Source organism: Erpetoichthys calabaricus, chromosome 2 (genome assembly GCF_900747795.2).
Source record: "Erpetoichthys calabaricus chromosome 2, fErpCal1.3, whole genome shotgun sequence".
NCBI classification, from domain to species: Eukaryota; Metazoa; Chordata; class Cladistia; order Polypteriformes; family Polypteridae; genus Erpetoichthys; species Erpetoichthys calabaricus.
The window spans coordinates 39,963,651-39,991,517 of NC_041395.2; the positions used below are offsets into that span (position 1 = coordinate 39,963,651).

The 27,867-nt window shown below is 39.2% G+C and overlaps 1 protein-coding gene across 1 annotated transcript; it reads left to right on the plus strand.

Moving 5' to 3' along the window:
- On the plus strand, nucleotides 1–27,867 carry efs (embryonal Fyn-associated substrate). Its single transcript, XM_028793639.2, has 6 exons — nucleotides 1–1,541; nucleotides 3,717–5,522; nucleotides 7,891–8,031; nucleotides 13,073–14,104; nucleotides 24,461–24,541; nucleotides 26,465–27,867. The coding sequence occupies exons 1-6, from the start codon at nucleotides 1,530–1,532 to the stop codon at nucleotides 26,900–26,902; spliced, it is 3,510 nt and encodes a 1,169-aa protein (XP_028649472.2). The 5' UTR covers nucleotides 1–1,529; the 3' UTR covers nucleotides 26,903–27,867.

A 27,867-nucleotide genomic window follows, 5' to 3' on the forward strand; every position in this document is an offset into this window, starting at 1 on the left:
CTTTGCTGCCCGCAGCAGATGCGCCTCTCTGAGGCTGTAATTCAACACCGCCGTGAAGTCGAAAACGACGGTACAACCAGGCTGGAGTGGTCGGGACGGCACGGCTCGGGTAGCCGTGCACAGCGGACCCCAGGACCAAAGTTCGGGACTTAGTGTCGTGTGCTGCTCGGGTTGAGCTGTTTGTACTCGCTCGTTGGTTGGGCGTCTGAGCGTTGCCTCCACGGAATGCTTTTTTGTCCTTCTTTTCCGTGCGACTGTGGACTGACGCGGAGATAATGGACCTGATTTCCTTGGCAGCAAATAGCAGAGAGCGGGTATCGGACATCGAGCAGCGACAGGATATGATTTCTTAAAGGAAAAAAAAGAAAAGACATACAGTAGCAGTATTGTTCGCGATTCAGAAGTTGCAGTTCGGTAGAGTTCGGTCACGGCACGGCGCATTTCGGAAGCTTGGAGCGGCTACGGCGCATTTCTTATATAGGGACACATTAAAGCCGAACGAAGGCGCTTTTCTGGGACTGGCTTTTTGTGTTCGTTCCCGTGCTTTACTCTCTCTGTTTACGGGATATCGCAAGATAGCCTTCTCGACGCACAAAGTCCGTGAGCCTCAGGCTTCGTTTGCCTTAGGTGCCCACCATCCCCGAGAAAACCGCGACGCCTGGCCGGACCTGTGCAGTGCTTGGCACGCACACAGATTCTCACGATTCTCACCACAAAGGTGTGTCTGCCTGCGAACCTCGCTTTCTTACTATTTTGGATTTCGCCCCTTACACCGATCATTCCAGTCTTTCAACTTCTAAGCCACGTAACCCCTCCCCCCTTAATTGTTTCATAGAAAATGGGCCTGGGAATAAGATTTTAATTATTTACCTAATCTTGTGTTGCGTTACGTTCCAAGCTCGTTTTTGTTCTCCTCGATTTACTGTTTGCAGTGGTCTGTTTCTCAGATTGTGTATAGCAAATTCTGTTGCTGCTTTTGAAGAAATGCTAACTTTGACCCAAAGCATATATTTTTAGCTTTATCTAGTTAGGTCTACTCAGTCTTATTTATTCATTTGATTTCTTTCCTTCTAAAGGCAATTTAAAATTAGATGTCTAAATCGTTATTTATTATTGGTTATAATAATTGCTTTTATTCAGATTTATTCATTATATTTCATTTATGCTACAACAGTTGTTTTAATCATTATTACTGAGCATTGATGTTATTTTTATTAATCAGTTGTTTAATTCCTTAATGGTCAAACACAATACAAAAAGTTAATTACAAATGCTTTATTATTTATTTTTTTATTCTAGTTGTTTTTCCGTATAGTTATTTATTGGCTACCATTTATCATTAAGTGAGACAGTATTTTTTCACATATTTGTTAAAATGGCTTTAATACCTGTTTAAAATATTTTTGACAAGTGGAAATATTGCACATGACAGTACACAAAAAGATGGCATTTATATATGACCTTTAAGTGCAGGCGTAACTCCTCTTTTTGACATCCTGAAGCACAGAAGCTGATCTGGAAAGTTCACAATGTCTTTATCGGTAAGTCTTTCTTACTGTATCCCGTCTGATTTATTGCATGCACTGTCCTTATGTGGCTTCCGGATGCACATGGGGGTCAGGTCATCTCCTGATTGTTAGTTTGGAATGACCATCAGGCATGGCTTGGTGTCATCTCCTTGCTGCTTTTGTTTCGATGTGGCTTTTAGGTGGCTGACGCTGTCCAATAACTATGATCCCCCAGAGAGATGTCTATAGTTTTGCAAATCAGCCTCCAGGCTTAAATATGCATTAGAGACCAGCTGTGGCCCGGTGTGTCTGCTCTGTGCCATACAGTTTTGTAAATGATCCTGCCAGGATATCCACATTCTGCATCCTTTTCCATTATGCTTTTTGCTCCAGCTTATCCCACCTCTAGATGTCTGTTGGCTGAAGGGTTATGGTTGGCGATGTATGCTGATTGTCCAATTTATTCTGAGCATTCACTAAGTAATTGTTGTCTGGAGGCTAACTTGCTTCTTTCCCCTCATCATCCAGATTTTTTTATTACTCAAGAGTGACATGGTTTCATCTTTTTCAAAACCTAAACAGAATATGTTTATTTCACTGTGATTTGATTTTGAAACATTTGGAACTCCTTGCTATGTGTGACATTACAGCATTTAACCTAATTAATCTGTTAATTACCTAAACCTGCTTTTACCAAGTTGTAAGTTGTTAAATCCTCTCCAGGCAGACCTGTTTAAAAGACTAAAACTAACTAAAACTAACATGTAAAACAACCTTGGACAAAACACTTGCTCATTACACACCAAACATGTTAATAAAAGTCCAGTTTAGGGTCGCCAGATAACTGAGGAGAAACGTTAGTTATGTGAGAGGAAAACCAAAGTACTTGGGGAAGAAAATCTACACCAAGACCTTGTGAAAGCTCACATTCTCACACACCTTGACAGGGTCAGGATTTTCTTGAATTGTGAGGGAGCAATGGATACCACGGCACTACTGTGCTGACCCATTTAATTCAGTTTATTCTTGTAGAGCACGCTTTATACTATTAAAATAGATAGATAGTAGATATATACTTTATTAATCCCATGGAGAAAGTCACATACTCCAGCAGCAGCATAATGATACAAAAAAACAATATTAAATTAAAGAGTAGTAAAAATGTAGGTAAAAACAGACAATAACTTTGAGTAATGTTAACATTTACCCCCTGGGTGGAATTGAATAGTCGCATAGTTTGGGGGGGGGGGGCAATCTCCTCAGTCTGTCAGTGGAGCAGGACAGTGACCACAGTCTGTCACTGAAGCTGCTCCTCTGTCTGGAGATGATACTGTTTAGTGGTTGCAGTGGATTCTCCATAATTGATAGGAGCCTGCTGAGCGCCCGTCGCTCTGCCACAGATGTCAAACTGTCCCGCTCCATGCCTACAATAGAGCCTGCATTCCTCACCAGTTTGTCCAGGCGTGAGGTGTCCTTCTTAAAGCTGCCTCCCCAGCACACCACCGCGTAGGAGAGGGCGCTCGCCACAACCGTCTGGTAGAACATCTGCAGCATCTTATTGCAGATGTTGAAGGACGCCAGTCTTCTAAGGAAGTATAGGAGGCTATGTCCTCTCTTGGACAGAGAATCAGAAATAATGCATAGTTAAAACTTAAAACTACATGCACAATGTTGTTTACAGAGAAATACAGTATATCCATGGTTGTCTATAAATTTGTGATTATGTTGCTTTAAATCAAACATGTAGCATTCATCTTTCCAAGTGACCCTTGCAAGTGTGTTTGTCAGCAGCACTTGGAAATGTGTGGAGCCTGACTAGGGTCTGCAGTGACCTTTATTGTAGATTTGTAGAATGCAGTCAGTCAGGCAAGAGTTTGGTGTAGTGGGCATAGATAGGCACAGTACATCTTTTTAATTTTTTTTGGTTTTTTTTACTAAAACTAACATGTAAAGTTGGCTCAAGAGATCAGAGTCTGCCAGCCAGGTTTAGCAGGTAAGTGAAATTTACAGCAGCAGGACGTGGTAACAGCACAAGCCTTCTAACTGCTCTGGGTTGACTTGCTGCATTCATCCGAGTACAAGAGATCTGTTATTATTGCATGAAATGGTAATGAATAAAGATTTTATTGTGCGCAGAACCATATAGACAGATGGTCATTGTGGTATTTCCATATTTGACAGTTCCCCTTTTTCCCTTTCTTTCTACAGACTGTCTTGGCCAAGGCATTGTTTGACAATGCTGCAGAAAGCCCTGACGAGCTAGCGTTTCGGAAGGGGGATATTCTGATGGTACTGGAGCAAGATACAGGAGGTGTGCCTGGGTGGTGGATGTGTTCTCTTCATGGTAGGCAAGGTATTGTGCCAGGAAACAGACTGAGATTACTCCAAACCCAAAACAACCTTATGGGAGCCCCTGACCTCCTGGGACAGGATTGTACAAATGCTGTGAACCACAGCAGCCTCTATCAGAGTCAAGCCGCTCTGCAAGAAGCAGAGGATAATGTGTATTTGGCTCCTAGTTCTGATAGGACAACACTGAATTCAACATCAAACTCTAATCCGGTGGGTGAAAATCTTTACTTGGCACCTACAAGCTCAAAAGTCATTGCAGGAGAGAGTTTGTATCAGGCACCAAGCAGTGTGAAGCCAAAACCAGGAGAACATCTTTATTTAGTTCCATCAGTCAAAGCGTCTCAAACTGTAACACAAACTAATAATGGCCCTGAACTGTACTACCAGGCTCCTACTGGTGTCAAAAGTTATTCGGCTGCAGCTCATCAACTTGGAAATGTAGAACAGGCAAATGAAAATGTTTACTTGGCTCCTACCAATAAAAAACTTGTTCATCCTGTCAGTCACGTGACTTCATCAGTGGCATATCAGGCACCCATTGGCTTAAAGGTCATCCACACGTCTGCTCCAACTGAAAACTTAAATCTGTCACCCAAAATCTCAAAGGTCCCAGAGTTTGTGTATCAGGTCCCCACACTGCCTCCTGCTGATGTTGCATACCCAGAAATGACTGATGATAAAGGTCCCAGGGTGACCACTGGTGTGAAGGCCTCCATAAATGATACTCCTGCACCTCATTCCTTTTTATTCTGTCATCGGGAAATGAAATCGGAGAGTTTGTACAAGGCTCCCACAGCAATATGCTTGTCAGAAATGTCATGTCAGCTGTCAACCAAAGTGCCAAATCAGGATGCGAATCTGCCAGCACCCACAGAAAATTTGTATGTGATACCACCAAGTGCTAAAGTACCCCAGATCTCAGCACCTGGATCTCAGGTTATAAAAATGGTGCCTTCTAATGGGCCAGACTCTCAGACTGTATATCAGGCACCCAAAGTTGTATCCTCACCCAGAAAAAATTGCAGAGTGCCCCAGTCACGGGGCTCTGATGTAAGCTCCTTAGCTACCACTGATGGGAAGAAGTCTACACCTGCCAGCATTGCTGTAAATGGCCAAGACGTATCAAATGTTTATCAGTCTCCTAGGGGAGTGCATTCCCCTAAACCTCCACAAAGGGCAACCCAAACATCTGCTCAGATAAAAGTACATAAACCAGAAAGCACATGTCGTGCTTCCACCGAGTCCTTTCGCCCAGGACGAGCTACACTGCAATCGTCTAAAAAAGAAAATGCATTGCAGACAGAGCACCGAGTATTGGGTGTGGGACTGGGTTCTCAGGGCAAAGCTTTGGCACAAGTACCTCGAAAAGAAGGTTCATCACAAAATCGGCAGCATGCATCTAGCACAATGCCGGGCACAGTTAACCCAAGCCAGAATCCACCTATAGGACAGCCACTCCGAATGTGCCAGAGGGTAGCTCCACTGTCTGTACGGGAAAACCCTAAACCAGATAACCGATGTGAGAAAGTTAACACCCAGTTAGCCAGGCCAGTAGAAGAAAGTTTGGAAGACGGGAGCATCTATCTCACACCATTGAATCACCCAGTGCAGAAACAGGAGGAAGAGTATGTTGATCCTGATGATGAGAATGTTAAAAACAAGGTGAGCAACAGTTTTGTGTTCATGAAGTATATTTGTAGAAGCACTGCAATGTTAGCCATTAGATGTGTGCTTTTTTCTTTCAGATCCTTTCAGTATACAGTACTTGCATCATTTAAAGTGACCAGTGCCATTATTTTGCATTTGTTCACTGGCATTTTAGGATCATGAGAGTCACAATTCAAGCAACAGACATGGAAGCCAAGTCTTTATATTGTACATAATTGTCAGTATTTGGATACAACTTATGTGGAGGACCATGTGCATTAATGATATTTAAGTTATTGTGGATAAATTAGCCTAGTAAATAGATAGCAATGCAAATAACATATGCTGACAACATAATAGATCAGTAGTTAGTATTCCAACCCTACTGTTCTGGGACTGTTGTTTCTGGCCAAGTCACCATGTGTGCAGAACCAGTTCAAGTGGGGTTTCTCCTGGAAGTATTGACCCCCCCCCCACACTGTTTTCCTAAGTTGTGTGCACTGTGTTAAATTTTAGCTGTAACTTGATTTGTATCTTGCATGCAGTGATAAACTCTGGTACAAGGTGATCCTAAAATAGGAGTGCATAGAGACAGAAGACTGATTGGTGAAAATATGTGAGCTATCTTTACAGCAACTTGGGTGCTTATTTCTGTAAACCGTATCTCAAACTTTTTTCATCTGTTTGTAAATGTCATACAGAGATGCCATCAGATAAGAACTGAATGTATACCTCTGGTTTGGTCTGTGTGTGTTTTTTTTTTTTTTTTTAAATTGGGTGTTTAGTCGATGTTGGCTTGTAAAGGTTGTTCAAAAAATAAAAAGCCATTTTCTCAAAAGAAAAGTGAAAAGATTGAATTCAGCTACCCAGTCAAAAATGTTGGAGACAGAAATCTGCACAACTATTTAATAGAAAGTTAATTTTATGATGGCAAATAAGTTTGAGAAAGTGTATTCAAGAAAAAATCTGCCGTGAGGATTACTCATCTTTCTCAACAGTGATCACTCTGGTTAGCAACACATTTGTGCTTCCTTCCCCAAATACAGCATTAGTATCTGCTTGACAGATTTAAGCACGGTGTAGATGTGTGCGTAAGACTGAAATTGAATGGAATATTGCTTAGTGGGCATGTGTGGTCTTCTCGTAGGGGGTATGGGAATATAAAAAAAAACACCTCTTATACAGGTGTGGTCAATTTTTTTGCATTTCACCATTTTTTGAAAAAACAAAGTTGGAGAAGTAAATGTAAAACGAAAGCAGACTGGAAGCTGTTGGTAACATCAAAGACCTATAATTGGGAACTTTTAGAATAATTTGAAGTAAAAAAAAAAAAACGCACAATTAGTCTTCATTAACTGCAAGCTTCATTGAATCAATTTTGTTCAAAATCAGTATTGTAGTATTTCAGGATTTAAATAAAAGAGTTATAAATTTGCTTGAGCAGTTCACAAGTTGTGCATGGCACACGCACTTGAATATCATAATGTAATTGTTCGATTCATGTTCAGGGGTGGAAAATAAGTGTACAGTTGTAGAATACTTGGCATTGAAATTTTTGCCTTATTACCATACTTTTCACCTTTACTAAATGTGCAGAAAGTAAAAAACAAAACTGCTTCTTAAGAGGGGATTATTCTGTTAGGCAGTTATTTTACAAAAATGAAAGTGTTTCTAATTGTTTTTCATGTACTAATGTTATTGTTGGCTAGTGGTGGGAAAAAAATCACGATGGCAAGCTTTTTACAATGGAAAATGATCAATTGTCTGAACTTGCTTATTCCATTACAGGCTTTCTTGATAGGGGCTGTTCAAGGGTAGGGAATACCCAGCAGCATTTAGCGCAGTACAAGACAGTGACCCAGTCTGCACAGAGTGCCAAACACTGGACAAGTTTGTTTAGTCCTATTGAGCCAATGTAGATACCCCAGTCACTTGAAAAAAAATGTTAACTATGCACAAAAAAATATATGTTCATGGAAGAACATGGCAGATGTTTCTCAGTCAGAATCACTAAAGATATACATTCATGCTATCTGTTTGATATACTGTAGTTAGGAATACTATACTGTATATACAGTATTTTGGACTTCAATGGCAAACATTTGGGGGTGCAATTTGTCATTAATTTTTTTACTACACATTCCATCTTGATACACTTATTTTTCCCAGGATGGTGACTTTTTTGTTTGCCATCATTTAACATGATAAGTGTTTAATTAGTATTTCTTTAATTCACATATTTATAATATGGTATGAAATACATTTGACGATCACTACCCTAGTTTTAAGTTAGAATGTGTGTATAATTTTAAGTGAAGCAATTGCATTGTTGATTTGAAATGTCCTGGTTATTTTCCATCTAATTACTGTGTTTTGTCAATAGGTGTATGACACCCCTGCGGCTGTGCTGTGGGGTAAAGGTGCTCTTCCTTTACCTCCAGATGAATCCAGGGACAGTATCTATAATGTCCCAAGAACCTTAAATGGATCACAGCAAGGAGTAGCCCAAGAGCATCAGCCAGAGGTGTGTATTCTGAGTTTGTGATTATTATATGGCAATTTTCTGAAGGTGAATAATCATGGTATTTTCAAAAGCAATTAACTTTACTGCACAAATGAATGTGTTCTTAGCTGCTTAGGCTGCTAAAGTGTTGGTATGTGCAGCTTTCAGTGTGTATATCTTGTGTGAGTGTTAGTGTTTATTTATTTATTTATTTGTAAGATTTAACTTAGGTTAATTTAATATCTTATAAATTAATTGTCACTTCTTATTTTATATAAAGCCAGCATGGCAAAGTCTTTTACTTGTTCACTGCAGTAGTATTTCAGTAGAGATTTAGTAGGGATGGTAAAGAACTAGAGGAGATCCAGAAAAGATTTTTTGAAACTGAGCTGAAGAAATCCTAGTAAGCATCATGCAGATTGTCATGTAGATTGTAGTCTGACATGAAGCACTGGAAACAGGCCCAAGACTAATGTGTAAGGATAACATTCTCGTAAACTCCTTTTGTGTTTTTTTTTTTTTGGGTTAACCTTTTACTTATGTGTCAACACTTCACAGTGATTCTTGTAGCTTATTTAGAATTAGCCCAGAGGCAAAACATGCCTGTCTGTAGGAGGAAAATGAAAGACAATTGAGACATAAGGTGTGTTTTATCTCACTCTTGCACTCTGTGGAGATATACAGAACATATCAATGGGTCTATCTTGTGTTACAGTGCATTCAGAAAGTATTCAGACCCTTTCACTTTTTCATATTTTGTTATGTTGTAGCTAAAATTGTTTAAACAATTAAATTTACTCACCACATTCAGTACCCCAGAAAGACAAAGCAAAAACAGGATTTTAAGAATCACACATTCACAGAAGTATTCAGAAACCTTTCGTTAGGATACTTGTAATGTGGCTCAGATGAATCCCATTCTAATGGTCATTATTGTAATATTTGTATACTGTGTTTGGAGTCTACCTGTGGTCAACTTAGTTGATTTTACATCATTAAAAGACACACGCTTTGTCTGTATCGGGTCCCCCAATTAATGTGTATCAGTGCAAAAACTAAGCAATGAGGCCAAAGAAATTGCCTGCGGAGCTTAGAAGCAGGATTGTTTTGGAATCTGGGTGTCATTTAACACCCACGTAATACCATTCCAATGGTGGTGGCAGCATCATACCGGGGAGGGGAAACGTTTTTTCACTGGGAGGGACTAAAAGCTGAACGGAGCAAAGTACAGAGATAATCTTAATGAACACCTGCTCCATAGCACTCTGGACCTTAGACTGGGCTGAAGATTTACTTTTCAACAAGACAATAATCCAAAGTACAAGCAAAAAGAACACAGAATTGGCTTGGGGTCAACTGTATGAATGTTCTTGAGTAGCCTAGTCATAGCCCAGACTTGAACCAAATCAAACATCTCTAGAGAGATTTGAAAATAGCTGTCCACTGATGGTCTCCATCTAATCTAACAAATGTTGAGGGGCTCTGCAGAAGAGAATGGCAGAAAATCCCCAAATCCTGGTGTGCAAAGCTTGTCCCATTATACCCAAGGAAACACCAGGCCACAATTGCTGCCAAAGGTGCTTGACTGAAGTATAGAGTAAAGCGTCTGAATACCTATGTCAATGTCAAGGCTGCAACATAACAAAGTGTGTAAAGAGTGAAGGGGTCTGAATAATGGAGACATTGTATATAGGTACTCTATACATACAGTATATATAACACTATATAAGTAATAATTTTCAGTCTTTCTGGATTTTGTGTCAAACATGAATATACATACTCTAGATTTACTTAACTAATATAAATTAATAAATTATCTATGTATAGTACAACAGACTGTATGTAAACACATGCATAATAGCTTAAACAAACCGTTCAAGTCCTAGCATTATATGGTAGATTTATTATTGCCAAAGGCTCCATGATTTCTGCAGAGAACACAAATGAATCGTATGGAATTGACATATAAAAACAAATTTAAAATATAAGCACATACATGTGTAGAATTTAGAGGTTTTGAGGGGATTACAAAATTTCTAAACATATTAAACACTCTTGAGTAATCTGTCTGGTCTAAATATCTGTTTGTTGTATACAGTATATCATGGCATGCAGGATGCCTGCCCTTCAGTTAAGGTACAAGAGTTATCTATTTGCATGGGATTAGTTTGGGTGGGGGATGTTGATATAACTAGTATCGGGTACCTAAACAGGGTACATAAAACTAAAACAAAATCGTAAATGCAAAATTCAGGGCACAAAAATATCTCGGTGATTCTTATGAACTGGATCAACAGCCTTTCTGTTGTGTATGTACTCTGTGCCTGAAATTAGGGTTTCTCTCCTCCTGTGGAGCTTCTTGGTGATTGGAAGGGTGCAGGACAGTGATTTTCAAGTGCAGCCGAAGTAGCAGCACTCTACATATATTACCCAGTTAGCTCAGTTGACAGTGAGAGTCACTTCATCAAATACTGTACAAGACACACTTCACAGACAACACAGAGTCTCTAATTGAACTACACACCAAGCATCTCGTAGTCATGTACTTCTATGGAAAATAATCCAAATGAGCACAGCTCTGGGTTTAAAAAAAAAAAATTGTTCTGATTAGGTGCATTAAAATGTAAGGACTTTTTATTTTGTGAATTCAGATATTTTAAGTTGCTAATTGCACTTTTATTTATAGCTATAATGTACATTTAATTATGCACTGAATGTTAATTGATATATTAATTTATTTATGCCCTGAACATCTTGCTGTTACTAAATCTGCGTCCATGCAATTTGTGCACTTTGAATGAAAAGAAAGAAAAGTGTGTATAATGAATTCAAAGTTTCATTTTGCTATTGTTTGTGTAACACATACTTTGCTTTAGTAACAATGGGGTAATATCCCAAAATCCAATTAAAAAAAATAAGAGTAAACCCACAAAATGGAGAAAAATGAAACAATTTGTGGAAACAATTGAAAGGAATACATAGTGCCCTAATTACCATTATAGTTAATAAATCCTGAACAAACACTGAGCTTGGGTACACTGTGAACTTTCAATCTTACTTGTTTGCTGCAGTTAGCAATTTTTTTTATGATCAACAAATCATTGTACATCTACCTCCTCACCTCAAATGTGGATAATAATTTGTGTTTAGAGTGCATTAAAATGAGAAGCTTGGAGTTAGAACTAAAGTAAGATAAAGGCAAGAAATAATAAACAGATTTAAGTATACAATATTGCCCACCTGAAGACTCAACACTGTTTTCCCTAATAAAGTCAGCCATATATTTCTTATTTCTGTCATTTCCTACAAAGAAGGAATAAGAAAAAAGTGTGCGTTTCTGTTTATCATCAAGACAGCAAATAAGTGAATGTTAATGGAACCTGAAGAACCTTTATAGAAAGTGACTACTTGGTATTTCAGAGGTAATAGAGGAGTATGGTCAAGCATCGCCACCTTACAAATCCGGTATCCTGGGTTTGGGTCTGGCAACAAGATATCGTTCTTACAGTATTTGCACTTTTTTTTCCCTTCAATCTTGAATTAAGTGGGTTTTAGAATGCTATAATATGTTGTTCGGTTGTTTTGTTAATACATTTACTTATTACCATCACATCCCAAAGACACATAAGTTAGCCTAATTAGCCCGTGCGTTACTGAACACTACAATGGACTGGCATCTCCTCTATGGTTGGTTCCTGCCATATGCATGATACTGCTGAGCAATTCTTCACCCTTGCAACTTTTAAATTGGATTAACCAGATTTGAGAATGTTGTATGACATACATTTTGAAATGTAAGCAAGAGACAGTTAATTAAATTTAAATTCTAAAAGAATTTTAAAAAAATCATGATGACACTCACGGGTACAGGTTTTGTTTGTAAGGTGTGTATGAAGAATTTTGACATTGGTTGAGTTTTTAAGAGAAGCAGGATTGCTGCTAATCAAAGATAATTTCCAAGTCATGCCTAAAATTTCTACCTGCTGTCCCTGCACTTTTTATTACACTCTTGAGCATATACTGTATTGTTCTGATAATAGCTGTTATTTCTCAGTTCAGCTGCAGTAAGTTTCATTTTTTTATATTTTGACATTTATTTCTGAACTTTTACAGGCTTTTTCCAGTGTCTTGGTTTTTCCATACACCTAATTTTCCCTGTAGTTTTATATTGATCTAAATGAACAAAGCAGTATGAAGTACAAAACAATTCATTGATTAAAATTGATTACCGGAATATGGTGCAAATTATTGATCACATGAACTACGCAGTTTATTAAATTCAAGTCATAATTAAAGCTCTTTGACTAAAATGTTAAGTTTGTAAAACGGAATGTGTGCTAACATGCTTAAAAGTCAAAGCCAAGTTATTTCACAATTAGGTGTGTTTTAACCTTTTTTGCTTTCTTGTTAATGACAACATCTGAAGGCTCTGTTGACGAGTCCAGCAATTGTTACCGAAACAGCAAACAGTTAGCATGACAATAAAGGCCGTTAAAGCCATCATGTTTTTTTATTTTGTTGTTTTTATCATAGTCCTTATGTAACTTGTTTTTTTTTTTTTTTTTGGTCTGTAGAAAGCTGTCATCTGCATAGGACAGGAACTGGCTACAGTGTGAGTGTGGGTGTGCGTGCGTATGACGATGTGTTGGCTTATTGGAGCCAAGACTGCTCTCGCTAGGCGCTCTCCTTAGAGTGAATTTGAAACCGGATTTTGGAGTGACACTACAGTAAAGGCGGTCATCTCTTCCTTTTTGAAAGAGTGCTACATTGCTGGTGTCCAGATTAATTTCTGGGTTGGGGGTGTATGCTTTCCTCCCTTGATCATGTGGGTTGCCTGCAGTACCCAAAGACATGCTGTTGGATTATTGTGTGACTATGAATTCCCATTCCTTATATCTGTTGCTTCTGGAAATCCCAAATTAGATAATCATTTTTAAAAAAATAATTAAATCATTATTGCTAAAATTCTTAGATTATTATTTAATGTTTAGCCCAGGTAAAAAAGGTAAGAGTCATGTATTTCAATAATGCATTCATTTATTGAAGCCTGCTTATCTTCTAGGTGTACGATGTGCCATCTTTGCTTCTAAAAGACATCAAAAGTGAGATCATTGAAGATGAGACATACAATGTGCCAACAAGTACTGGCGTGGCAGCTTTTTCGGTTGGTCGGCATCCAACTGATAACAAGGAAGAAGACGATGTATACAGTGTGCCAAGTTTGACAGGCCAGTGTGGCATTTTAAATCCGGATGGTGAAGAACTGAGTGACATTTACAACGTGCCTGGTTACTCCAGTAAGCAGGAGCTTGTCTATGAGGCACCTGTGGATGTTCCTGAAACTGCAGATGAATGTGGTGTTTATGACATGCCAGCTTCTGTGAATTCCCAAGTGGATGAGACTGATGCATTCCTTTTGGAACCAGACAGTTTCATTCGTAGACTTTCAGTTTCAAGCACAAGCAGCTGTCAGTCAAAGTCTTCCACGGAAAGTAGCCTGGATAATCTTGCCAGTTTGATCAGTTCTGCTCAGAGCTCAGCTTCTTGCATACCAATCCCAAAGGAATTGCCTTCTTTGCTGAATGATATCGTAGCTTCAGGTCGTCAAATTCCCTTCCTGGTCTCTGATCAACGCTTTTCAGATTCATTGAACCGTATTGCAGACATGATTCCTGGTCTTTCAAAAGGGCAGGTGCCTGATTCTCTGGTGTGCCTCGTCTGCAGGGCTTTGGAGGAGGCTGCCTCCCTACTGGCAGGCCATACTTCAACATATCGACCTCGTCTGTCTTCACAGGAATCGCTTTCTAGACGCCCACTGCCAGCACTTCCAGTGGCCGAAGTAAAGCCAATTAAGTCCAGAAAGAAAGGGCTTTGTCGGAAGGGGAGCAGCATCCAAGAGAGACCCCTTCCACCTCCTCCGCCCCCTTCCTTTCCTCTACCCCCACCTCCCACAGGAGATCCACAAAGGGAAGGAGAGACTGTGGAAATTGCAAATGAGTATGAGGGAATCGGACTGATTACAGTGCCAAGCAATCAGGGAGCAGATGCTACAAGCATTCCACTCGGGGAGAGCGGAGGATACGTCAAGCTACAGGTAAAGACATCACTCAGATATACAGAAATAATATTGGAAATGCAACATTGGGAGATTTTTTTATTTTTTTTTTTTAACTTGCATGGATGTTAGATAGGTTTATAGTTCAAAATTGGCCCATGTGGATGTTTGCATGAGTACACCTTGTGATATACTGGCAACTCCTCATAGCTGATTCCTGTCTTGTACCAAGTACAGTCTGGTTAGGCTCTAGGTGTCGACAAGCCTGAATTGGATTAAGCACATTTGAGAATGTCATGTTCTCTTAAGTAAGGTAGTATACAATCATACCTGATCTCCTGTTAGAATACATTACAGTTGTGTAGTGCCTGCTAAAGTGAACAGTTAAAGTAAGTCATTATTTAGTATCTGGTCTGTACGGTAAAACCTTTATGGTGTAGCTTTTTTTTTTTTTTTTTTTGCATTTTAAAAGTCAGAATTCTTTTTATTTACAGTTTTATTTAGTTACATTTGAACTATGTATGTTAATAATATTAAAAGTGTTTATTTTAAAGGGTGGCTAAGTAAATTGCTGGTATGGAAAGTCTGCAGGATAGGGGCAAATTGGAGAAGGGTACTACATAGAGAGAGAGAGGGAGCCCTTAGTTGTGATTGGAAAACTGTTATAATCCACTGTGTGATGACAGTGGCTGCCAGGACTGGTAAGCTATGTAATTATAGATGGTGCCACAGAATGAAGTGCTCTTGGTTAGAGGGAGAGAAGGCATGACAAATTCACAGAAGTCCTGTATTATTCCACCTTGCATGCTAGACAGCAGACAGGGAGGCCGGTGAGTCTCCACTTGGAACTAAATTAAAGTAGAGGGCCTGAAAGCTGACTTGGGTAACTTTTAAAGTAAAGAGTGTAATTCTTTGCCAACAGAAAATTGAATCTGGACCTGGGTGTGTTGAGGTTAAAGGCGGACAATCATTGAGTTAAGCAAAAAAAGAATAGTAAGTTAAAAGATTACACAGGCTGACCAATCAGACAGTCCTGAGCTTATGAAATCAAAGGTACTGCATGTGCTGTAGGTTTTTGTTAAGTTCTGTTTGTTACTTTTGTATTAGCTTTATAATCATGTCATTCGTCCCTTGCATATTCTGATGAATGAATACTTTAATGTTGATATATGTGTTAACTCACTCCTTTGACATTTTTATGAGTCTGGAGTGCCTTTACACCTCACTGGAGGCTTTTCAAGTTCAATATCTGTTATTATAGCTGCATTTAATTTATTTCACACACACCGATGAGTTGGCATGTGTGTACATACAGGTATTTTAATATTTTTGAGAGAAGTTACAAGTTTTTTGTTTTTTTTAAGCAAGATACCATTAAAATAATTTAAAATATAGCCAGGGCATAACTGGTGTTTTTAATGGCTATTACTGCTTGAAATGACTGATTTTTAATTTATTATTATGTGATGCAAAGCCCCATTTTCAGCAGCCATCCCTTCAATGTCCTAATTGAAAAGTCTCTTAGCTTATCCTTAATTAGTAATGTATAAGTATCAATTAGTTATTAGAGAAACCTTTGTGATTGCATTTGGACTGCTGAAACCAGTTATTCTGTTCAGTTCGGTTGCAAGGTAGTGGCATTCCTAAAGTTCAGGTGTGGTTTCTAAAATGGACAGAATGAAACTGCTTTCTCAAGAAATGTGTTGGTCTTTTTTTTTTTTTTTTTTTTTTTTTGCAAACTTCATCTAACCAGGATAGAAAAAGAATGAGAAGGCCTTGATGCACAATTGCATAAAAGGATAAGGATGGGTCTTCATTTGGCGTCTTCCTTAAGTACGTGCCAAATACTAGTGCTGTCTGCAGCAGAGAAAAGATAATTCCTCAGTGCTGACAATTATGGGCTCTTCTGGTCATCTTCTGTCCAATGTCTATATTCTTCGGCCCATTTTAATCTTTTCTTTTTATTTGTTAGTTTGAGATCTGGATTTTTCTTTGAAACTTTGCCTCTTAGGCAGAACTGTCTTTTTGCTGTTGCAGATGACACTGGTATTTGGTCTGTATTTAAAAGGAAGTGAAATGAGGTCCTGTAAGGTGCTAGTTCCTCAAACTATAGACGCTGATGTCTTTATCCTTTTATGCAACTTTGTATGAAATCTTCAGTTTCTTGGAAATCCATCACATGGAATAGCCTTCATTCTGGGGAACAAAAACAAGAAAAATAAACAAAAGACCGTCTTGTTTCTTGAGAATATGGTTTTATTTTGGCCATTCGTGAACACAAAACCAAACTTTAGGAATGCCAGTACATTCCAGCCTAAGTGAACAGAATAAAAGGTTTCAGTAGTGCTAATTCAGTTCCAAAGATTTTTCTAATATCTAATTAGCATTTAAAATGACTAAAGATAAGGGAAGGAAGCTTACCATTAGGAAACTGAAGAAATGGCTGCTGAAAATCGGGCTTTGAAGTCATATGTGAATGAGAAATTAAAAATTGGTCATTTAAAAAAAACGGTCATTTCAAGGACTATTTGTTGTTAGAAACACTGGTATTGTCTTGGCTATATTTTAAATCAATTTAGTTGTATATTGATAATTAAAACATATATATATATATATATATATATATATATAATTATGGGTGTGTTCAGACTTTTGACTAATAATGTATATAACATAAATTAATATATAATTCATGAATTTACTTGTAATTATTAATATTTAAATACATATTTATCACAGAGACCGTGAGCTTCTCAACAGAAGGGAATAAAAGTAAACAGTCTAATGCCCTTTTATTCAGCTTAGAATTTAATCTATGCCCTTTTCCACTGGGGTGTTTCAGTTTGCACAGTAGCTGTAATGGATCTGAGCATATGAGCGCAGTGGAGTGTTGTTTGTCTTTGTGATATGATTACTATGAAGCCAGAGACACAGTGCCACTGCTCCATTTTCTTCTGCTTTTTAAATGTTTGCCCTGGCTTTAAGATGTTGACCCTAGTTAAGCTAGAAGAGGCTGTATTTTCCTCATTTCAAATCAGGGCTGTGGGGGATCAAACATCTCCCTCTTCAGCAGGTTGTGTAAGACAGGAACTGATCCTAGATGAGGCACCAGTTCATTACAGGACACACACATGGGCCAGTTTACCATCATCAAATAACCCACACAGAGAAAAGCCTATGAGGACAAGGGGAGGATGTGAAAACTACACAGGCAGCAGCTAGCCACGTTATTTGAAGGCAGGATCTGTTAGGCAACAGCATTAGCCACTGCACCACCATGCTGCTCAGCAATTTTCCCTTATTTCAGATTCCTTTCGATTCCCTAGTTTTCAGAATTGTAACATTTTCAAACCTGCATCATCCAATTCAGGGTCACCTAGCACTTGACCCTATCCTTTTGGTACTGGGTGAAATGTAGGTAGTGCACCAGCCCATTGCAGAATCCAGTCATGCACATACCTACACTTAAATGGGGCTTTGGCAATATGGAATTGGTTTTCTTAACCAGCATGTCTTGGGGAAGTCATGGACTTGGCACAGTGTTCAAACCTAGGAAGGTGGATCTGTGGGAGATCAACACTACCCATTGTAACAACGCACTACCTTTGCTGAATCACTTTACTTCAGTTTTTCTTTAAACATTTACAAACTACTGTGTACTTTTAAAATAAATTGTCTTCCGTTTATCGCAATTTCAATTTAAAGTCACAGGCTGCTGAAGTTACTGTCAGCAGAGTCAGACAAGCCAGGAAGGAGGAAATGAGACACTGGACCATCACAGGTCAATAAATCAGATTCTTAATGCACCAGAATATTAATAATTAAAAGGAAAATGATTACAATAATCTCTGTACCTCTGGGCAGTAATTCCACTAAACAATGCAAGGTTTGCTCCAAACACCCGAGTTTAAATTTCAGCTCAGTCACTGTCCATATCATATTCTTCACATATCTACAATGGCTTTCACTGAGTTTCCTAGTTTCCCTGCCCTTGCATATAATTCATGGTTGATTCCTAACTTTTTTCAGATTCTTTTACCCTCTGCAGTTCTGTAGTAGTAGTAATATTGTCAGGTGTACAGAGTACAACAAAATCTTTGCTTGCATGCAATATCTCACAATTCTCCGGTCCCATGATAAACAAAACTGACTTGACTTCCACTCTCCTGAGCATGCTTTTGAATTGAGCAGCTTCAGAAAATGGATGGATGTTATACCTGTGACAGTCTCATAAGTTACTCAGATTTTCTGGTTCACAGTTCACTTTGTGTAAATTTCTTTTTACATGAATATGAGCTCCGGTCTTATCCAACTGCTGTGTGTCTTTTTAGACTTGCGGCCTTTCACTTGAGGATACATATTTTGGGTACCCACACAACTTCACAGTGAAGCTGCTGTTCCTGTTGCCTTTTTTGTATCTCACCTCCTACACTCTAAATCGCACACTATTATAGCTGCCTGTTTTGCAGCATGCGGGTGACCTCCATCGTATCTGTTCTTAGATAAGACAAGGATAGAATAGCTTGCAGCCTCACCACAAAAAGCTTTTCATAAAATAACCTTGAACCAAGCAAGGCTTGAGATGTAGTTTTTTTTGTGCTGCCATTCATTTGAAATAAAAGGAAAGCAGCAGTACACGATTTGTCACTTCCTATCATGCGGATATGTCTGTATTTGCACTACAAATTGGGATCGGCATGTGTATTTGTATAGTCTAATTTATAGTACCTAGTAGCAGGCCAGCAGGTGGTGCAGTGGTTAGCACTGTTATCTTACAGATCTAGCATTCTTGATTTACATCCAGCACCTAATGGTTGTCTGTGTGGAGTTTGTATTTTCTTACCATAACTGCATGAATTTTCTCCCACATCTCCAAAGTTGTAAGGTTAATTTATGATTTTAAATTGTGTCATTGTGTTTGTGCCTGAGATGGGTTGGCACCCAGAGCTGGTTCTGTGACCCGTTTTGTAACATGTTGTGATTGCTGAAGCATGTGGGGTCAAAGCTCTATGTACATGGGGCAGCAAAAGATCAAAACTTTAAGCCATCTTGCCTCTGCACCAATTAAGCTGAGTTATGCAATGTGACGCTTACCTTAGAGGTGGTTAAAAGAAAAAATGCATATGAAAATTCAGCATCTACGGTAAAAGGGTTAGCTGAATTTAACAAAATGTCCACAGCTTACAGTCCATTATCTCTCTAACCTGAGTTGTTATAGTACATGTACCAAATCCCTGTGAGCTCTATGGCAAGATAAACCTCTCAAATTTTGCTTCCAGTTCTTCAAAATTAAGGCTAGATGGAATCAAATTCAACTTTTCATCACATTCCCTGAAAGCTAGATAGTAAATTGTGAGCACTTCTTCTTTTTAAAAGCTGAGGTAGACAGTAGCACGGTTTCATCCATCCATCCATCATCAAACCTACTTAATACACTACAGGGTTATGTAGGCCAGTGCCTATCCTGTCAGTATTGGGTGCAAAGAAGGAGCAAAAACTAGACAGGGTGACAGAGCATTCTCAAGCACATCTGGATGATCTTGATAAAAACCAGCATACCCAGAGAAATATTCCCATACACAACATGCAGGGAGAGTGTGCAGTCCACACAGTTGGTGATCAGTGTGAGATATAAACACGGAATCCTGGAACTGCTAACCCACTGTACCATACATACCATTACAATTCAGAAATTGATTAGATTACGGTAGAGTGAGTGTTGGTGTGCTTGAGTGGGTCCTGCAAAGAACTGACATCCCATCTAGGGTTGTTTACTGGTTTTATGTTAAGTGCCATTGGGATAAACTACAGCCCTCTGGGATCCTGACTTGGATTAAGCGTGTTTCAGAAAGTTGTATAACAAACTTAATATTATATCAAAAAGGCCTGTTTACTACAAGACCTTTCTGCTTATGTTATAATGCTCTCTAAGGTTAATACTACAAAAGATAAGCCCCTCTGACCATGCAGAAATGAAATGTAAGCAAAACGTGCTACATGGTATGGACAGTCTTCGAAACAGAACCGAGGTGGAAAAGAGCACATATGAGGCTGCATGTTTGAACACACCACTTTAGCGGTTTCTTGGGAGAATTGTGTGATAACAAGAATGCGAGATGCAGTGAACCTTCACAGACTTGTTCTGGAGAGCATCTTTTCACCATCAGTCCCCTCTAACTAGCCAGGAAACAGCAACCACTCTGAATGTGTTATATTTATTTTTTCGGAAAAAGTGTTTGGTTAACCTTTTGATAAGAACAATAGACAGCCAAATATAGTATTAGTCAAAGCGTTAACCGCTGCAAATTCTGCCTTTTGATCTTTGGAAGTGATGAGTTGAAAAACCTAAGCTGCATTGCACAAATATGCCTGCTAATTATAGAATCCTAATAATAAAACTGGTATTCTGTTGAATTCTAGCACGTGTACATATTTCCTGTTTCAATGGGTGGGCAGGTGGAGTGGCTCACCCTCTTTTCAATGCTGAACAGCAGGCACCTGGTCCACAGCCCACAATACATGAGCCAGTAAGCCATATTGATATTAATGAAGTTTCGATAACCACCTGGTTAATATCCTTGTAGTTGAGATAGATTAAAAAAAAAGGAAAATCAAATTAACAAAAGTAAGGTAGAACAGGCATGGTGCCATTTACGTCTGTAGCGGTGAGTAAATGAGACTCTTTAGCTTCACCAGTGATACAGCTACAGCCACTATCAGATCATCATCACCACCAAAACTACAATTAATAGTCATTTACCATATATACTCGCGTATAAGTCCGGTCTTGAAACTGGAAAGATCAATCATAAAATCAGACCCCGACTTATACGCCCATTCAAAAGTACGAAACTTAATTTTCTTTTTTTTTTTTTTACATTTTCTTGCACCCTATAATCTCACACCAGTTTCTCAGACACATTGAATTTTGTTGCAGCAGCGCAATTACCAATTTCTTTTGCCACTTAATGTGACTTTTAATTTAAAACCAGCTTCATATTTTCTTCTAATTGAACGCTCCATCGTAGATAATGGATGCTCTTACAATAAAAGTGTATGAGGGTGTGAGATACAAAAAACTCAAAACAGTGCAAACGTCGCTTTGGAATAGTTTGGGTATTACAGTGTAGTCACAATACATAGATAAAAAAGGCCATGTGCTCCGTGGTTGCACTCTCAGGTGGGTGTTATTAGCATATCATAATCTCTTGGATCAATAGTGTAAGTTTTCCACATTCGACTTGTATGACTGACATAAAATACTGGAAATTATACAGTAAAATCAAACTCCAACTTATCCACGGGAGAACTTAAATGCGAGTATATACAGTACTTAATATTTCTGTCTGAAGTTTTAAGGAGCGTACTGAAAATGTCTTTGAATATGTGTATTTCCACATTGTTATGTAAATGTTACATTTTTTGTATTTATTTCATGTTTCTTTTCAACTAATTCAAGGCCATTGTTGTCAATTTGTAAATGTAATTATCGCCACGAGTCATAACTAAGTGAACAGACTTTAGAGTGCCATCAATTGTCCATCCGTTTGTATACTGCCTATCCAGTTTAGGATTGCAGGGCAGTAGCATTGGCCACAAGGCAGGAACCAAATCTGGATGAGGGTGTCAGTCCATCACTGGGCATACGTGCACACACACTCAAAACACACATACACATGCACGCATTATAATCTTTACCACACAAATTTAGAGCTGCCAGTTAACATAACCTCATGCATAGGGAGAACATTCACACAGCCAACAAGAGTCTGGCCTTAGGCAATTATGAATTGATATCCCATCACAAAGTTCATGAGTCCTTACATCAGGGGTCCTCAATCACAGTCCTGGAAGGCCGCAGAGGCTGCAGGTTTTTATTCCAGCTAGTTTCCCAATTAGAAAGCAGTCCATGCTGATAATGAAACTTGGTATTGAATTGTTTGGCTTGTTAATGCTTGCATTCGTCCAAGAGCAATTTTAATTGCACTGTAGAGTTTCCTTCTGTGAGAACATTATCCATGTGTTTTGTGGACCAGAATAGATTTAAACTTAATAGTCCTTCCAATTCCCTTCTCGTTCATTTTTTATCACAGATACTTCATGGTAAGCACGTTACCTGGAGAGCTGCTGGTTTATTGGTTATCAGCATCTCATTATTAACTAATGTCTGATTAAGAAAACAGGCAACAATTAAAACTTAAATGCAGCTACTAAAATCTAAAATAGGCAATTAAGGGTTGTGAATGGTAACAGGCAAGAGAACTTAAATTAAACCCAACAAACGTATTGCTTTAGTAGTAAATAACAGGGTTCTAATTAATAAATTGGTTAAAGTGAAAATCTGTAGCCATAGCAGACCACCAGGACATTAATTGAGGACCTCTGATTTACAAAGTAACTAAACTTTGTCTTTGAGTAAAGGCACTAACAAGGCATAGTTAAACACCAACTATCATTATCAGCAAGGACTGAGTTCTAATTAGGACACTTGGTGGAATGAAAACCTGTAGCCACTGCGGCCCTCCAGGACCATGATTGAGGACCCCTGGCTTACATATTCAGCTGAACAGCATTTACGGCAACATTTCTTCTTAGTTTTATTTTAATTACATCATGTACATTAAGGAAAAATGTGCTGTGGACTGGAATCCAATCAGTGAACCAGTTACTTGCTTCTGGCATAAAACCCAGGTTTACACATCAGAAAATTGTTGGATGAGTGAATAATTTTAAAATAAAAGTTACTTTTTTACTGGATATACTTGTATATTAGGTTAATTTTTGACCACCTTAAAGTCCATTGACTTAGGGCAGCCTAAAGCCGCTGCCTCGTTGATTTATACCCAATTGTGTAAGTGAATTTTAACTTTTGTTAGTAGTATTAGGCCAGGTTTATACTTCACGTGACACGACGCATGCTCCAGCAGATGCTACTGTGGCACAAGTGTTTTACTGTTCATACTTGCACACGTACTTTAGGTAAATCTGGAGGATTCTACCAGATGGCAGTGCAAGATATTATCACGGTGAGAAAACGTTCAGCTTTGCAGTGTTGTGAATTGCCTGGAACATCCATTAAATTCCGATGACACCTTACCACAATATCTCTGAAAAGGATGTTTAAAGATGAAATCCATCAATCCAGGGATGCACCCATTCTAGCTAGCATTGGGCACGAGGCAGAAACAATCCCTGGACGGGGCATCAGCTCATCGCAAGGCTAATACAAGCACACACATACTTTAGTGTCATCAAATCTTCGAATCTGTATATCTTTGGAAGGAAACTGGAGCACACTGTGGAAACCCAGCAGGAAAACATGTAAACTCCAGGCAGGGAACACCGGCAACGTGACTCCCTGCGAGACAGCAGTGCTACCACTCCGCCACTGTGTCACCCCCATGTGTGTAATTATTAACAGTATTCATTAATTAAACAAAATTAACAATTTATCTGTAAAATGTAACATACATACTTTAATGCATTTCATCATGAAAGTGATATCAAGTATAAGGATTCTAAATATGCAGAGAGTTGGAATATCATACATTTAATATGTTCTGTGTGATGATGCTGCTTGCCACTGCTGTCAATGCAGGAGGAAGCCCCAAAAGCTCGTACCGATTAACAACTGGGTCAGTTTTAAGATAACGTTTACGATGGTGTACTTTAATGATAAAGTAAACTACGAGATTAAAGTGGACATTTTGAGACTTAATATGAAATTTCCACTTTAATCATAAAATAGACATTTTCACTGGGTCCTTATTTTTTTTTTCTCTGTGGCTCAAATACGCTGCTGTACATTCTGATGGTGTTGTGAAGGTGCAAAAAAAAAGACGGCACAGAAGATGGTATGTGAGACTTTTAAATTGTATCGTGTCATTACAACCCTTGAATATAAAAGCACCACGAATGCATTTGTATGTCGCCATTTTGCTTCACCACATCAAACCATTCATCAAACATCGAAGCGCGCACATCGATCCCGGAGGATCCTCAAAGTGGCTTTCTGTCACATGTAGATAGTAAACAGAGACTCCGACATCACATTTTGACTTTTATCATACTGCACCCCCACCCCCAACTCAGAGGACCTGCTCAGAGGACGAGTCAAATGAACGCTGGGAACGCGTGGCAACCATGATGCGTACGCGTTCTGAGCATGAAGTATAAACGAGTCCTTAGGGTGTTAGCCATTATGGATGTAGTGAGAAGTCGAGCAAAACAGCTGCCGTATTATGTGGGCTTTGCTTAATAAAGTCAGTATTCCTGGATTTGATTACCTTTTTGTCTAAACCTAGTAGTATGTTAGACAAGTTTCTGAAGAATTCAAAATACTGTTTTTTATTTATTTATTTTTTTTTTTTAAATAAGTTTCACATTTGTTCACAGGGACAACCTCTGCCAGAGCCTCCAAGACCACAAAGAGAGGATCCTGCTCAAGAGCAAGAAAGCACTGATCCAAATCACAAGGTAACTTCATTCATTCCTTCATTTCTTCACATACTAGTCTAGTTCCAGGTCACAGGGATCTGATGTCTATCCTATTAGCATTCCAAAAACCAGTCCTAAATGGACTGGCAATCCAGTGCACCGTACCCACACTTGTGAGGTTAACCTGACATACAAATCTTTAGAAAGTGAGAGGCCATACTGGAAAACCTGAGAGACAGGAGGAGAATGTACAGAATTCTCATTGGCAAAGCACATGCCAGGAAATTATACTGTGTCCCTAACCAGTACACCCCCATGTCATCCACCATAAGGCAAACCATTACTTCTGTGACTAAGCTTGAGGTTTGGAAATAACCATCTTGGTGAAAGCTGATTCTCTAAAAATATGGGAAATGTTTAGCAAGTCAGCAACCTAAGCAGACTTGCAGAGCCTTTGAAATATCCTTGTGTTTAGTTTTTAAAAGAAGGATGACTTTCTAGAATTTTGTGCTGCTACATTGTGACTACCAACAAAAGACAAATGAAAATTAAATGGAGGAGGATAGAGTAGTTAGCAGAAATGAAAAAAGGAAGCCGATATTTATTTTGTTAAATGTAATCCATCTGTAAATTTTAATATGCTTATCCTGTTTGGGGTGAGTTGTTTTCAAGCATAATTCAGATGTTGATAGGTTTCTGTATAAAGGAACCCAATGCTCTGTTGGTTTCTACTTTATTCCCAGTGAAGCCAGAAAAGGTTTCGGCCCCTTCAAAAACTGAATTAGAATAATTGGTGCTGAAAACGTTCTCTTTTGCCCTAAAGGGACCATATGTATAACAGATGGTCAATATTGTTGCTTAGTGGTTGGTGCTGTACACTTGACGTCAAGTAGGTTCAGATCCATCCAGGGTGCTTCCTGCATGAGGTTTTCATTTTGACATAAGTGTGGGGATTGGCGTGAGTGAGCAGTGGATTGACATTCTGCCCAGGGTAGTTTCTACAGGGTGGCGCATGAAAAACCAAACTGTCTCTGACCGGCTTGCTCGAACTATTATACAGGCAGGTGCCGTTGTAATTGTGGAGCCTCGTTGTCGCAACGGGGTCAGCAGCCCCAACTGTGCATTAGTAAGGAAGCTGTGAGCCAGTGGTGTACAGATGTGCGTGAAAGAGATCTGGAAGATGTATACTGTGCAACAGAGAATTGGAATAGTGGAGGCGTATGTGTCTACCGGTTCTTTTAAGGAAACGTGGGACATTTTCGCACAGAAGTTTCCTGGTGTAAACTTACCAGCAAAGAGCAGTATTCACGAGTTGGTGAAGAAGTGGCATAAGAGTGGGTCAGTTCCAAACTGCAGTAAGAATCGGGCCCTGTCCGTTTGTACACCTGCAGTCGTAGCAGATATTCAGGAACGGATGGCCAGAAGCCCTAGGAAATTGACATGTAAATTGGCACAACAAGTGAATGTTTCATGCAGGTCTTGTCAATGTGTGTTGCACTCACTACAAATGAAGCCGTACAGAATGACTTATGTCCAAGAACTGAAGGACGACGACAAGGAAAAATGTGTATTTTATTGAACGTGGCTCCTTCAAACAATTGCAATTGGATTTTTGTATTGCATATCTTTTGTTTCATATACTGGCTAAGAAACGTACATCGACGTTGGAGTTGGAGATGGTTTGGTTTTTCATGTGCCACCCGGTAGCTTGCACCCACTACTGCCTCCCTGTGACCCCACTTAGGAAGCTTGGGTTTTAAAAAATCAATGGAAGAGAAACAGAACACAAGAGTTTTATTTATTTCACCAAGTCCATGACAGAACTTGGAACAGTAACATACAGTAACATTCTGAAAGCTGTCTTAGGGCCATGAGAGTGCAGAACAGCACCATGTTCAGAAACCATTGCATAGGCTCAGACTTAACTGATGAACCCATCTTGTTTATTTTTTTTCTTTTCAGGATGGCTGCAGTGCACCACTGTCCTCTCTTTCTGCAGAAGATCGCCAGCTCCTGTCATTCTACTCAGATCAGAGTCAGACGCACCTATCTGCCTTAACTGAAGCCATTGATGCTTTATTTGCCAGCATTCAGGGAAACCAGCCTCCCAGGGCCTTTGTTACCAAGGGAAAACTGGTGATCGTGACGGCTCACAAACTTGTCTTCATTGGAGACACTCTGTCCAGGCTCCTCTCCTCTTCTGAAGTCAGGTCAAAAGTCACAACCTCTGGCGCCCTTCTTTGCCAAGCCCTAAAGTCTGTTGTCCTAGCAACGAAAGGGGCAGCACTTCATTACCCATCAGTCTCAGCCCTGCAAGACATGGTGGACAGAGTAGCAGAACTGTCCCAGCATGCAGTTCGCTTTACGGGCTTGTTGCCAAGAATGGCCAATGCACTGTGACAAGACAAGTGGCTTGTTTCTTTATCTTCTACCAGGTTTTTAGGGTGCCTATTTTCTAAAATTTTATAATTTTTACAATGTTTGTATGTGGTTCTATTTATGTTTTTTTCTTTTCTAAATTTTATACAAAAAAAAAAAACAAACAAAAAAGTTAATGATTGTGGACTTTGCCCACTCACAAAATCAGAATATAAGCGTTAAACGTTTGTACATTTGAGCATGCTGACCAACAGATTTACTCAAATTAAGAAACAGGAGTCACATGCCTCTGACTCTGCAAGTAGAAATCCTTGTGAACGCCAGCATTGATCTGAATTTCATAAATGCCGGGATTACCTGCCATTCAACCTTTGTCCTGTTCTTTAGACACCAGCAGTGCAGGGGGCCCCAAAATGTGCATGTTGCACTCACTGATATATATATATATTTTTTTTTTTTAAAGTGAATTGTGCCATTTTTGAAAAGCAGACAAATAGGCTGATGCGGGAGGCAATCAGGATGTGAGCAGTGTCTTAGGTTACATAGGGGTGGTATCACTTGCTGATCAGCTTGTGCTTCTAGTTTCAAGTTCAGGCAAGAATTTAGGCTGGGCTGTCTTGTGAAAGTGCCTCAAGAACTCCGTGACACGGGCCTATTGCAGATCCTACAGTCCGGAGACTACGGGTTCAGGGGTGGGGAGGGCCTGGGAGATGCAGATCTATTGTCCAGCGTTGTGTTTTATGGGATCAGTGGTGTTGGTCATGCTGTCACTGGACAGGACAACCGATACTGAACTAGATCTAGGGGTAATGTCAGTAAGCAATGCCCAGCGGCTGTTTATACACAGAGTGTGTAGTTTGTGTTTTGTGCCGTCACAGCTCTTATGTTACAGTGCTGTCTCTTTTTGACAAGTGCTGGACATTCTACTTTTGTATCTTGTTTTTTGTTTTTATTTGAGTTCCATCAAATACATTGTTTGCTCTGAA